This window comes from Taudactylus pleione, unplaced genomic scaffold, assembly GCF_031769625.1.
Source record: "Taudactylus pleione unplaced genomic scaffold, aTauple2 ptg000230l, whole genome shotgun sequence".
NCBI classification, from domain to species: domain Eukaryota; kingdom Metazoa; phylum Chordata; class Amphibia; order Anura; family Myobatrachidae; genus Taudactylus; species Taudactylus pleione.
The window spans coordinates 7,614,474-7,628,639 of record NW_028284632.1 but is presented as its reverse complement, the minus strand read 5'-3'; the positions used below and the strand labels follow the sequence as shown (position 1 = coordinate 7,628,639).

General features: G+C 43.9%; 1 protein-coding gene across 2 annotated transcripts in view; it reads left to right on the top strand.

The window, feature by feature from the left end:
• The window catches only part of GLIS1 (GLIS family zinc finger 1), a 217,202-nt gene extending 210,132 nt beyond the window's left edge, over positions 1 to 7,070 (top strand). For both annotated transcript variants that reach the window (XM_088479355.1, XM_088479356.1), the window contains 3 exons: positions 1,355 to 1,527; positions 4,117 to 4,227; positions 6,606 to 7,070. In XM_088479355.1, coding sequence (XP_088335481.1) covers positions 1,355 to 1,527; positions 4,117 to 4,227; positions 6,606 to 6,751 — 430 coding nt within the window. In that variant the 3' untranslated portion in view covers positions 6,752 to 7,070. The remainder of the gene's footprint in view (positions 1 to 1,354; positions 1,528 to 4,116; positions 4,228 to 6,605) is intronic.
• Positions 7,071 to 14,166: the final 7,096 nt, after the last annotated feature.

The window sequence follows — 14,166 nt, the reverse complement described above, 5'->3', positions numbered from 1 at the left end:
CGGAGAAGATAAATGGATGCCATCCATTCAGTGCAGGGAGAGGGCTGGCGTTAAATGAGAGGCGTGGCATATGGGCACACCCCCGAATAGCACGATTTAAAGGTGTGGCCTATGAAAATTTGGACACACCTCCTTTTTGGATGCGCGCGATGAAGCCGCACACAGGGTAAGGGGGAGTCGTAGTCCCTCTCTGCACAGGGCACGGCGGCACCTCAAGCTGGCCCTGATGTGCGGTGAGGTGAGGCAGAGCCTTTCCTGTCATACTTAGGTATACTCCAGAGTTTTGACTATAAAAATTATAACAAAAATGTAAAGAAAATATTATATATATATCTTCTTTGTATTATTCTAATCATTTTTATAGTCAAAACTCTGGAGTAAAAAGTGAATGGCAGGTAAGGCACTGCCTCCCCTGTCTACCTTTTCTGCACATTCCTGATCAAAACTCCACCAAATTTCCAGCACTATATACTGCTGTACTTTTGTATAATGCCCACATGAACCCTTGGGTTCATATATGTATCTGTAAATCTGGCTCTGATACCAGCCAGTGCCTCCCCAGCCATTTACCTCACCGCACGTCACTGCCATTTTGTAATAGTTGATACCAATGGAAATATACGAGTAGTATCGTAGTAAGAGTATAGTCTTGTGCTGCTCTCTTGCAAAAACTTGGTAGTGTGCAGTTTTGAGGTATAGCTAAAGGTTATGCTTTCTGGTTAGCAGCTTGGGGAGGGGACTGGGAGGTGTTTGTGTGTGTGTGTGTGTGTGTCTGAATCACATTCTTGAACCCAGCGCTGCGAGGCAGCAATGCTAATCACTGTACTACCATGCTTTCCACAACTTAATATGTTCTCCTAAATTAAGAGCAAGATCCGGCAGATCCATGATATTGTTACCAAACAGAACCGTGACAGGAGCCAAGTAACCAATCCTCCAATCCTTATACTAAAGATGGCAAACTGAAGTAGATTGATCAACCATTGGACAAAACAAAAGGGAACAAATAAGCACAGTTTATGTTTATAAAAAAAGGAGACATGTCAGCAGATGATGATGGCAAATAGGGGATTCATGCCTAAAATGCATAGGGGGTTTTACAAATGAAAGGCTTTGTAATCATTGAAAACACAGAAGTAACCAAGTCAGTAAGGTAGGTGATTTCCAAGCCTAGGTAATGTAGCAACATCCACAGAAGTTATTATGATGTTTTCCAACATGTATGGAATATGTGACCGTTTCCTGAAGCCAGATGTCTATAGAGTCTCACAATATAAGCGCTGCTATTGTATTACCAGCAATGGACACTGACAGACCATCTTGCATGACTGTTCTTTGTGTGTGTTTCTTACAGGAATTCCCCCCATGTACTCACTCACCTTACCAACTCCATGAAGTCTACAGTCTCCTCTTCAATGCTACACAGAGGACCCTCTCCCAGTTCCCACCACAAATCCTCCCACGCAGAGCATTGCTTAGCAGGGAAAAACTATGCATTTCAGAGTCCTACAGCTCCTCAAATGCAAGGTATGAGGCCGTATCCATCGGTAACATGACAAGGAACACTGGAACCTCACACATGATTTGTAGCCATTCGATGATACCCAGGGGTAAAGGTTCCTTTTTACAAGGAACACTTCTCTGCTTGTTTAAGCCCAAAATATAAAGAAGAGGGGGGACATGGCGGAGACTGAGGTGACCCTGCGAATGCAGAGTCCAATATACTAGGGTATATATAGCATTTAATGAAATTCTCTACTAATGCTGCTGAGCAATAGTAATGTAGTGTTCATAAAAGGTTAATGATCTACAGGGTCCCCCCCCAATAAGTGGTAGAACCAGGACCCTCATAGTCCTACCGCATGCTTCTGCTTGCTCCTGGGATAGCTTTTTCTTTACCCTGTGTAATGTGCATATTAGACTATGACATCCGTGTGTCCCATTAGATTTGGGAAAGTCTATTTTGATTGGCTGTCCATCCCCTCTCACGCTCTTCCCAGGCACAGGCTATGTAACTGAGGGCCTGATTCAGCAGTGTTACTTCGTATACGCATGCACCGCAGTTGCTAATATCAACGGTGCTATTTAAATGTTTGCATTCACATTGTGTATGCAGCCTGACATAAGGACGCCCATTTCCCCTTACATCCCTATACTAGGGCAACATAGCGAAACAATCGGTAACATCGGACCCATACGCACCGTTAAGGAAGCCCAGACCTCACTCCAAAATTGCTAACTTCAGCGCACGCTATGAGTCCTCAGGCTGCGTCTGGTAGCGCGGTGGATAATTCATGCGCACCCATGCAACAGCGTTGAAATGCACTGGCACGCCTGCGTTCTCCCGACCACCCCCGTTACCACCCACAAATGGCACTTCCCGTCAGCCACTCTGTAATCAGACTGTGTAGCCTCTGCGCACGCAGTTCTGACAGGAGCGTCTGGCACGTGCACTGTGATGCATGTGTAGTGCAAATTATTCGACCGATTGCGTGCGTATACGCAACTGCGCTTCTTGCTGAATGAAACCCTGAATTGTAAGTTGATATTCTGATTCAAAACCTTTAATTTCATTTAAATGATAAAAAATTGTCTATTTTTGTTTCTTTTTTTATCTGAAGCGTTGTGACTACTATAAGACATAGTAAATGCCATTTCATTCTGTGTTTTATTATTACACGTATTCATGTGCTATGGGCAATGCTATATATAAAAGCAGATATTGTTGGGACAGCAGTAGATCTGATTAATGCAAGCTGAGACCAGGGGCCGGAGGTGGGCGATAATGCATCCGTGACTGCGCCTTTTGCGGCATTGCGACTGAGTCTTTGTGGATAGTAATTATAGACTGAGCAGGGGGTTTGGGTTTGATGAACTCTTACACACTCAGGGGCCTGAGTCAGGGCTGCACACAATTCCCATGTTACACAGCTGAGTGATTTTAAATACTACAAAAATTCCTAAAGCCCCCCTAGGGCGCATGCATTACACAACAGAAGCAGCCTTGGCCGCCTCTGCCTCCACCTGTGAATCAGGCCCTCAGAGATCATGCAGACTCAGGTGCGGCCGAGATGTGACATATTGCACAATAAGCTATTTATTTTTCATTGTAACTATTCTTATCAACTTTTAATATCTTTGCATCATGATCACAGTTAGGGCACTAGTGGGGAATTGAACCCACAACCTCAGTGCTGTGAGGCAGTAATGCTAACCATTACACCGTCAGTGTGGCCCGCAACCCCCTAGTGACGCCTAGTGACGCCACTGGTGTACATATTACTGTTTGTCACTATATTTGCATCCATAAAACAGTAAATGTACATCTGCATCTATGTAGTAAGAGGGTGGCTCTGAATCGGAAGCAAGTGGTAAAGGGGTTGGATCTTGCGGCTTTCACCATAATGCACATGGTCATAACAAGAAATGGGCGAGTGTACATGCGCTGGATCAGACTTCAACTAACTGAATGGGTTCTCTATTGCAAAGGGATTGATCTGTCTATGGACGCACCACAGTTTAGGTGAGATGGGCATTTCTGAGTGGTAACTGGGCAGCGACCATGGGAACACAAGGAACAGCCCCCTCTTGTGGTAGTGGGCAGGTAATCTGGCTTCCATGCATGATCGTAGCATTCACAGACCATACTTGCCTACTCTACCGCAAGGTTTCGGAGGCTCACAATTTTTCGGGTAGTCCCTCGCCTCCCTGGAAGAGTAGGTACTCCTCCTTCTTGCCTACTACCGTAGGGAAGACTTTAAAAGTTTGCAAGCATGGTTCAGGTGGAGATAGGACGTCTGCTTGTGAGTGATCTTTTACACCTGGCATGGTCCTGTTGCTGGGCGAGATGATAATGATGATTGGTGGCATCGGCAGACAGATTCAGAGTTGGTGGGACAGGCTTTCACTTTCAGTCACAGATTCTCTGCTCTCTTCGGCAGACTCTGGCATTGGCATATGAAAGTGGGCGTACAGAAAAGCGGGAACCCTCCGAATATGTGCACTCATCACCCTCCAATTATACTCTTCTGTTGCGCAAAATCTAATTTTTGTACATTTCTGCATTTGTACCTTAGTGTAGAATATCATTTATGTTATTTAATGTTTTGTTTGCAGAATTTCAGGGCAGTTTTGTGCAGTACCCGGAGTGCTATAGAGAGGTGCAGTTCCTGAGCAGGGAGACGCTTAATACAAACCGCTTCCATGTTCCCAGCACACAGGACACAGGTACGGCGCCTTATCTATGGCACGGCAGTAGGTTTTATTCGCTGCTCCCCTCAATCATTCCTTTATTTCATGTTAATGCATAAACTGCCGACATTCCCAATTGCAAAGTGGGACCAAATTAGGCCATGGCCTCCAATGCAGCCACCACACACACATTATGGGCATTAACACTGTATACCCTCATTCAGCTGCCAACCACCAAGATGGTTATGTACGTTCAGCACATTAATGCAAAATGTCAGACTCTCAGCAGGAATGTTAATATGTACCCAAACAAAATAAATGAAAATAATAAATGACAAACAGTGGCCACACTTATCCAAAAGCAGGTGTCAGGGTGATCCCAAGGAAAATGTACAGCCAGTGTGTGTGTGTGAGTGTACAGTATATAGATAGATATAGATAAAAAGTGCCATTGTAGCATAGGGTTGAATTCAGGGTTGGGTGTGGGTTCCCAGCTGTCGGTATGCCACCGATCATAATACCAACAGCGGCATCCCGACAGTCAGAATCCCTACACCCGTAGGTAAGTACAGTATACTACCACTATCCCTAATCCTCCCTCCCCAGTGCCTAAACCTAACCTCCCCATAGTGCCTAAACCTAATCTCCCCCCTAGTGCCTAAACCTAACCTCCCCCTAGTGCCTAAACCTAACCTCCCCCCTAGTGCCTAAACCTAATCTCCCCCCTAGTGCCTAAACCTAATCTCCCCCCTAGTGCCTAAACCTAATCTCCCCCCTAGTACCTAAACCTAACCTCCCCCCTAGTGCCTAAACCTAACCTCCCCCCTAGAGCCTAAACCTAATCTCCCCCCTAGTGGCTAAACCTAAACTTCCCCTTAGTGCCTAAACCTAACCACCCCCCTTAGTGCCTAAACCTAACCTCCTCCCTAGTGCCTAAACCTAACCTCCCCATAGTGCCTAAACCTAATCTCCTCCCTAGTGCCTAAACCTAATCTCCCCCCTAGTGCCTAAACCTAACCTCCCCCCTAGTGCCTAAACCTAACCTCCCCCTAGTGCCTAAACCTAATCTCCCCCCTAGTGCCTAAACCTAATCTCCCCCCTAGTACCTAAACCTAACCTCCCCCCTTAGCGCCTAAACCTAACCTTCCCCTTAGCGCCTAAACCTAACCTCCCCCTTAGTGCCTAAACCTAACCTCCCCTCTTAGTGCCTAAACCTAACCTTCCCTCTTAGTGCCTAAACCTAACCTCCCCTCTTAGTGCCTAAACCTAACCTCACCCCTTAGTGCCTAAACCTAACCTCCCCTCTTAGTGCCTAAACCTAATCTCCCCCCTAGTGCCTAAACCTAATCTCCCCCCTAGTGCCTAAACCTAACCTTCCCCTTAGTGCCTAAACCTAACCTCCCCCCTTAGTGCCTAAACCTAACCTCCTCCCTAGTGCCTAAACCTAACCTCCCCCCTAGTGCCTAAACCTAATCTCCTCCCTAGTGCCTAAACCTAATCTCCCCCCTAGTGCCTAAAACTAACCTCCCCCCTAGTGCCTAAACCTAACCTCCCCCTAGTGCCTAAACCTAATCTCCCCCCTAGTGCCTAAACCTAATCTCCCCCCTAGTGCCTAAACCTAACCTCCCCCTTAGTGCCTAAACCTAACCTCCCCCCTTAGCGCCTAAACCTAACCTTCCCCTTAGTGCCTAAACCTAACCTCCCCCTTAGTGCCTAAACCTAACCTCCCCTCTTAGTGCCTAAACCTAACCTCCCCTCTTAGTGCCTAAACCTAACCTCCCCTCTTAGTGCCTAAACCTAACCTCACCCCTTAGTGCCTAAACCTAACCTCCCCTCTTAGTGCCTAAACCCAACCTAGTGCCTAAACATGACTTCCCCCTCCCGATACCCTAAACCTTCCCCCTTAGTGTCTAACTCTAAACCTAACCCCAATACTTACCTGCGGGATGCCGGTGGTCGGGATACTGGAGATTGTGGTGCAGTTATTTGGACCGTCTGTATCCCGCACGCCGGGATGCTGACTACATCCCTTTGTACATATACACCTATAGAAAGCTGTATAGTTTACATGTAGTCCAGGACAGGTGCAAATTCACCATAAAGATGGTGATGGTCGGTCGCCAGTGCTAGCAAACAGCTTCTAATTGGATGACTGCGAGTGCGCCGCTGGTGCTGAAAGATGCTTTCTGTGCTGCTCATGCATATATGACATTTTGTGTGTGTCTTTTAGATGTTTTTTTCTCACATTTATGAAACGCAGCGTTGTACTTGCTGTGTTATAGAGGGGTTTTTAATTTTTATTGACGGCGAATGAAAAATACATAGTTTGCTAAAATCGGTTGGGCTGACTGATTACCTCTATATACCTTTGGTATTTTATTCCAAGTTCAATAAGTACATTATTCTTTCCTTAGGGTATGAGTTACACAGTACCGGTGGAGATGTCCAACGCAGATCTGAAGATGTCAGGACAAACTGCGCTCAAGAAGGAGACTTCTTCCCAAATGCTGCTTTTGATCACTGCCTGCCCCAAATCCCTTCCATCTACACTGACACCTAGAACCGGCACTTATTCATTGGATCACATTGTCTATAATCAAATTAGGTTTAATTTAATTAACTTTTCTTTATAAAACTTTTTTCCATTCTGTTACAATATTGATAATATGTATCTGCAGCTTTCAGCCCCTATGGGGGCACAGTGGGGCTATAACTTTATATAATCTATGTATCTATAAATAGTTATTGTTCTACTCCTTGGAAAAAGTCCACTCAACAATTCACTCTGTAATATTCACCAGCACAGATCTCTTGTATATATGATTTATCACACATTTTATTACGTTTTAAACTTTCTATTTTATGTGAGAACAATAAAACTGGACATACTGTAAATTACTAGATTTTCACACTCTCTTTGTTTAAGCTCAGTTGTGTCATCTTTTATGGTGTTTCAACATCGTTTCAATTTTACACACATTGCTACTATACAAGTAAGAACAGCAAGGTCAAGAGCAGGAGGGGGAAAATTAAAACGTTATCCTTAAATGAGAGAACCATTAGTTGCCTGCTACATACTGTAACTGTATTGGCCCGTACACACGGTCAGATCAGATAACGATAACGTCTGATCGTCCTGGTGTGCTGGATGATCGATATCGATCATCCAGCACACCAACCCCCAAACTACTATAACGACCCGCATTCAACGATCGCGGGTCCCTATAGTAACCTGGTCGATATCGACCAAGTTGACCAGCATGCACGGGCAATGGTCGTTATCGACCATTTGTGCCCGTGCATCGATGGTCGTTGGAAGGGGCCAAAAACTTGACTATTTGAACGATAACGATATTGTTATCGTTCAAATCGTCAAGTTTAATCGTACCGTGTGTACGGGCCTTGTGGGTTATTCTGTCGTCTGGTTTGAGCTCCGTTTTAAAAATCAGCAACACATATGCGTTCAAAATCGTATCACTGTGGGTGTGGTCTGCATATAACTGCATACATAAGCATGCAGCGCCATCTACTGGTATGCCTATAAAGTGAATATGTTAAACAATGTTCATGGAAGTTTTATATATGGGTTCTTTTCAGAAGGTCGATAATGAAAAGGTCGACACTCATTTGGTTGACATGACATAAGGTCGACAGTACACAAGGTTGACAGGTACAAAAGGTCAACTGGAAATGGCCAACATGTTTTTTTTTTTTTTTTAGGGTTAGGCACTTATCAGGGGGTTAGGGTTAGGCAGCGGAAGGGAATGTTAGATTTAGGCACTTACTGGACGGTTAGGTTTAGGCACCAAGGGGGATGGTTAGGTTTAGGCACCGAGGGGGGAGGGGGGGTTAGGTTTAAGGTTAGGGTGAATATTAGAGTTAGAAAAACAAAGTGTATTGACCATTTCCATGTCGACCTTTTAAACATGTCGACCTTCTCTACTGCCGACATTTTGTCATGTTGGCCAAGTGGTGTCGACCATTGTTGACTTTTTGAAAAACATCCTTAAATATAAATATATATTAAAATATATGTGTATGTAGAGAGAGACATTTTATAAACAGCATGCTAAGGCAAGGACACCCTTTGCTGGGAGTATCTCCTTTTAAAATGTTTATGGTTAAACCATTGGAGTAATAAATGCAGAAGAGAACGTGGAGGTTGAATGTACAACATTATCAACATCCTTAGGGGTCAATTCATCTCCATGCGGCGTGCTGCTAAGCATTTACAATAGACTGTACATTGCAGCTTTTCCTGCACCTCTCTTACGGTGTGAGGCAAAACTGTTCATGGCTACAATGTGCAGAGCCGGCCCTAGCCAATTTGGTGCCCTAGGCAAAATTGTGACTGGTGCCCCCTAGCAGATAATCACACCACCAATTTTATACACACACATACATACATATTATATATATACAGAGCCGGCCCTAGGCATTATAAGCAAATGCCTAGGGGCGACTGGAATGCCCAGGGGCATCCGACGGCTCTGCTGTTTCCCCAAGGCGCAGCTCCCCCCTCCTACCGCTGCCACGATCGGAGCTCAGCTCAATTCCTATTAGAACTCAAATTGCTTTTACAGTTAGCTTTAACAGAAGGTGTCATGGATAAAGATGAGTATGACTTCCTCTACCCCCTCCACCCAATAACACCAGTTTATTATCACCTTCCCAAAATAAACAAAACACTACATGATCCCCCTGGGCGCCGTATTATTTCGGGGATTGATGGTTTGACTTCTAATCTATCATCATATGTTGATCACATGCTTCCTCTCTGAGATACTACATCAAAGATACTACAGATTTTATCAAATGAATTGAAGGGACTTGATGGAAAACAGACTATATGTTGGTTACCTGTGATGTTCAAGCATTGTATACCAATATTCCACATAAAAAAGGAGTAGAAAAAGTAGACTTGAGTTTAATTAACCACTTAACTGACGAATTCTTTTTCCAAAAACCGCTCCAAAATTGTCGGTTTCTTTTATGATTGAATTAGGTCAAGAACATTGGGCCTGATTCAGAGCTGAACGCTCTGACCAGAGCGCTCGCTCTGAATCAGTGCCCTCCTACCTGAAAATGGAGCGGCCTCCTGGCCGCTGGAATAGCTGTGGGTGACCACCCACAGCATATGCGAGCGGCCAAAAAGATGGTCGCGATGGTCTTTGACCATCGCGACCATCGGGCTTGCGACGAGACCCTGCGGTAGGGTCTCACTGCCGCAAGCCCAGGAGTGATTTTGGCTCCATCAGAGCCAAAATCACTCCCACTGACATCATTACTGATGTCAGTGGGGCCGGGTTCAGACGGTAGGCGTTCCTATGGCAGCCACGCCCCCGGCACGCTCACCAAAGGGGGCGTGCTGTCAGTCACCATCGACAGCACGCCCCCTTTGGTGCGAGACCCGGAGCGACAGCTTGGCTGTCGCAGTCCGGGTCTCGCGCATGCGCACCATGGAGCTCCCTCTGTCGTGCGCATTGGGGTAACATCGACCCGCTTGCGAGCGGGTCTGAATGACCCCCATAATTTTAAACTTATCCATCACTATTTTATTTGAAAATTTTAATTTTTTTTTAAAACCCAGTATACCATAAAAATAGCAATTTTTATGTTATACTGTAGTGATGGCCATTGACAGCTGTATCATTGATGGTTCAACCATCGTTAGAAGCCATCAATTGTTTCGCAATTGGGCAAGATCTGTGTAGACCACAATTGCCGATGTTTCCTAAACATCGATTGGTGGCTACCATCGATGGTGCAACATTGATGGCCACCAGCAATGGCAAACCACTTGTTTTCAGTCAGACCATCGATGTTTGCAAACCATCGATGGTTTGTTGACATCCCAGCAGCGGCGGCGGCTACCAGAGCCGCGCTGCTGCTGCTTCTACACAGTGATCACACTGATCACTGTGTGTTCCCGGAGCAGCAGCGGGAGGGTCTCCCGCTGGCGGCTCCGATACATAGCAGCAGCGGCGGCTACCAGAGCCGCTGCTGCTGCTTCTCACTGAAGGGGGTGGGGCTGGCCGGGCTGCCCGATCACTGCTGGCCACAGTGATCGGATCACAGCAGCAGCCGGGGCTACATGAGCCCTGGCTGCTTCCACTATTGAAGTACGCCGTGAGGGGGGTGCCGACTGTGCCCGACACTGTGGCCAGCAGTGATCGGGACACAAAGGAGGGGGAGCCGCCGGTGTAGATCGACCAGTAGGTCCCTCTGATATAGGCGGCAGTGGGAAGATTAACTTCCCATAGCCGCCTAGTGGCCATTCCTGACTGGTCGTATCAGATACGACCATGTCAGGGAAAGCCCAGCCTGGTGTGGTCGTATCTGATACGACCATGCCAGGCAAGTGGTTAAAGATGAGGAGATCTCAGAGAGGAAGCGAAAATTTATTTTGGATTCTATATTATTTATTTTGCAACACAATTATTTTATGTTTGATCACAATCACTATTTACAGGTCGTCGGTACGGCGATGGGGACCAGATTCGCACCGAGCTTTGCGAACATCTACATGGGCCGCCTAGAGCAAGAATTGATCTTGGATGGTGCCTTCGCTGTGAATCTGGTCCTCTATTGCCGCTATATTGACGACCTGTTTTTTATTTGGAGAGGGGACCCTGATTCTATCACTCATTTTGTGGAATACCTTAACAACAACACTTATGGTTTACCCTGCACTTGCACTCACGATCTTTCACATATCAGTTATTTAGATATTACGGTGGAGGTGGTAGAGGGAAAGATAGTCACCTCAACATATAAGAAACCTGTTGATGTTTGCAAGGAATTGCACCAGTATCGATACCTTTTGGGTTCAGGCATCTACCTTGTGGATTCTTTCAAAGAATGTAAATATCCGCAATTCATTCTTGATCAAGCTATGGAACATTCTCTAACTCTTGGTAGGATAGAAATGTTAAATAAAAATAGACCTACGAATCAACAATCCAATAGTAATATCAGGTCCAAACAAAATTTAGGTCCGACATTTGTTTCAAAATACAGGTTGAGTCTCCCATATCCAAATATTCCGAAATACGGAATATTTTTAGCATGACTGAGAAAGTGAAACCTTTGCTTTCTGATGGATCAAAGTACACAAACTTTGTTTAAAGCACAAATTATTAAAAATATAGTATAAAATAACCTTCAGGCTGTGTGTATAAGGTTTATATGAAACATAAATGAATTTCATACACACTTTTTTTGATTCACAAAATTATGAAAAATATACTATAAAATGACCTTCAGGCTGTGTGTATAAGGTGTATATAATACATAAATGCATACTGTGTTTAGATTTGGGTCCCATTCCCAAGATATTTCGTTAGTTTATGCAATTATTCCAAAATACGGAATATTCCGATATTCAAAATACCCCTGGTCCCAAGCATTTTGGATATGGGAGACTCAACCTGTATAATGTGGCAGCTAATAAAATAACTAACATAATAAGAAAAAACTATAAATTACTTTTTACAGGCCCAATCTTAAAGAAAATTATAGATATGAAGCCGATTGTAATCTTCAAACCAGCTAAAAATTTGCGTAATTTCCTTGCCCCGAGCTTCTTTAAAAATACAACACATCAAAATAAGCCTAATATTGGATGTACATGGTTAGGTACTTCGATTACTGGATTTTATAGATGTAACGCCAATCGATGCACCACATGCCACTTTGATTTAAATAATACAAGAAAAGTACATTCAACAATATCGAAAACTGAATTCTCTATAGATACACATATAAATTGCAATTCCCAATATGTTATTAATTTATTGATTTGTCCATGTGGGCTTTATTATATAGGACTGACAATACGCACCCTTAAATCGAGATTCATGGAACACAGAAGAAATATTTTAAACAGATTTCTTAAAGATAGTGTTCCGAACCATTTTGCGGAGTTGTACTCTAATGATCCTACAGGTTTAAAACTAGTTGGGTTGGAGGTGATACCTAAGACCCCTAGGGGTTGAGATCATTTTAGATTATTTTTTTTTAATTCAATAACTTTTATTGATTTTCAGAAAAGAAAAAACAAACAAACATCGAACAATTGACAATATAATAATAAAATCAGCAGATATAGAATATTTCGTAGTTCATGATAAAGCACATAATAGTAATCACAATAGTATATGTAGAGAGTACAAAAATCATATAAATAACAAAAATTTATATACCACTGCTTATCACAAACCATGCGGATAGTGCAACGTGGACCCATAGGCACCATCTGGGCCCACGTAATCTAGAGCCATATAGATTAGGTTATACAAACAGATAGAATGTCTAGGCAATATATAGTCCTCAGAAATTGCACATACCAGGATAGATTAAGTACAGTAAAAATAAATATAAAAATAAAAAAAACACTTCCACATCTGCCAATATATAAATGTAAACAAAATTAAAATACATAGACCCCTCCAGAAAATCACAAAACAACCCTCCCCATAACCCCCTACCCTGTATAACCTAACCACAATCTAGGCATACCTGGATCCCCTAATCCCCTACCCCACTACTAACTAATCTATCTAAATACTAACACCCCCCCAGACCAAAAATAAAAAATTATAACGGGGCAATAGAGGAGATGGCCTTAAGCTAGTGGAAACCAACCCCAACTCACAACAGGCCCTCAAAATATATTAGATCAAAAACCTTTTTCCCCCTCAGCTAAAATACAAGGATATAAAATGCACTTATACGGCAACATTTTTTATTTTTTTATAAAAACCCCACCACCTCCAAAAAAACTAAATAAAAACAAATAATTCCACCGGATAAAATGACTGGGGCAATAGGCTAAATGATCTTAGGTCAGGCATAACCCTTCTCCCAAGCATAGCAAGGAATAATAATCCTCCCACTATAAAACAAAAGATAGTACAATGGTAACATAACAAATAGGAACATTTGAAAAATCAGGATATGTATTAAATTAGATGAAAGGCGGCAAAAGTGTAACAAACACATTAAACTCCAGAATACTAATTAGGCAAAGCCTCAGCCTCTCGCAAAACAATAAAGAGAAAAAAAGTCTCGGACCAGTCCACCCAAAAACAAACAGAAAAGTACATATAATATGGAAAGGATAAATTCCGAATCTTCATCACACCGTGCACAGAAAAAAGAAGGGCTTTTTGGAGAGGCAGCACAGAATCGAAGTACCCATATACTGAGAAATACTCACCATCGGATGTAATCGCACAATTTATAGAGGATATATCCATATATTGATCCTTTGTAGAAAACAATAGACCTGCAGAGTCAAAGATCAGGGAGGGACATAAAATATGAACAAAGCAATCAGCAATGGCGTCAGGTAGTGTCGGATAGATCATTCTCAATTTTAAAGCGGCCGGACTGTCAATATCAGGAGTGTCACCACCCTCCAGAGTGGTAATGCATGTCTCCATGTCAGGGAGCCCAGTCTCACTATGCGCTAAGTCAGAACAGGGAAGAGGCAGCACCATATGCAGGTTCTCCAGTTGAGCCACAATCCACCTTTCAGACTCATCAATAACCTCAATGAGACGATACATACTGTGTGCAGAAGGTATAGCTTCCGCCCAGAGGTTGTTGCTGTCACGGAGCAGCACTCCAAAATGGCGGCCGGGGCTGGTATTCGTGGAACTGCACAAACCTGCAGATAGCCGTGTCTCGACAGGGACAGGAGTTAGTACCTATCCACCCACCTAGAACACAGACCGGGAGACAGAAGAAGCCAATGCTGGAGTCAGGAGCTGTATCAGCCTTCAAACCCGGATCCAAGATGGCACCCGCGACAAGGAGATACAGCAACCAAGGGAGACAGCGCCTGTACCACCGCAACCAAGGGAGACAAGCATGCCAAGGGACTCCCGGAATGTGAAGAGGTAAGTCACCAACAATATGCCAGTGTGAGGGTCCAGGCAAATGATCCAGGATAGGTGCGTTGGATATTAG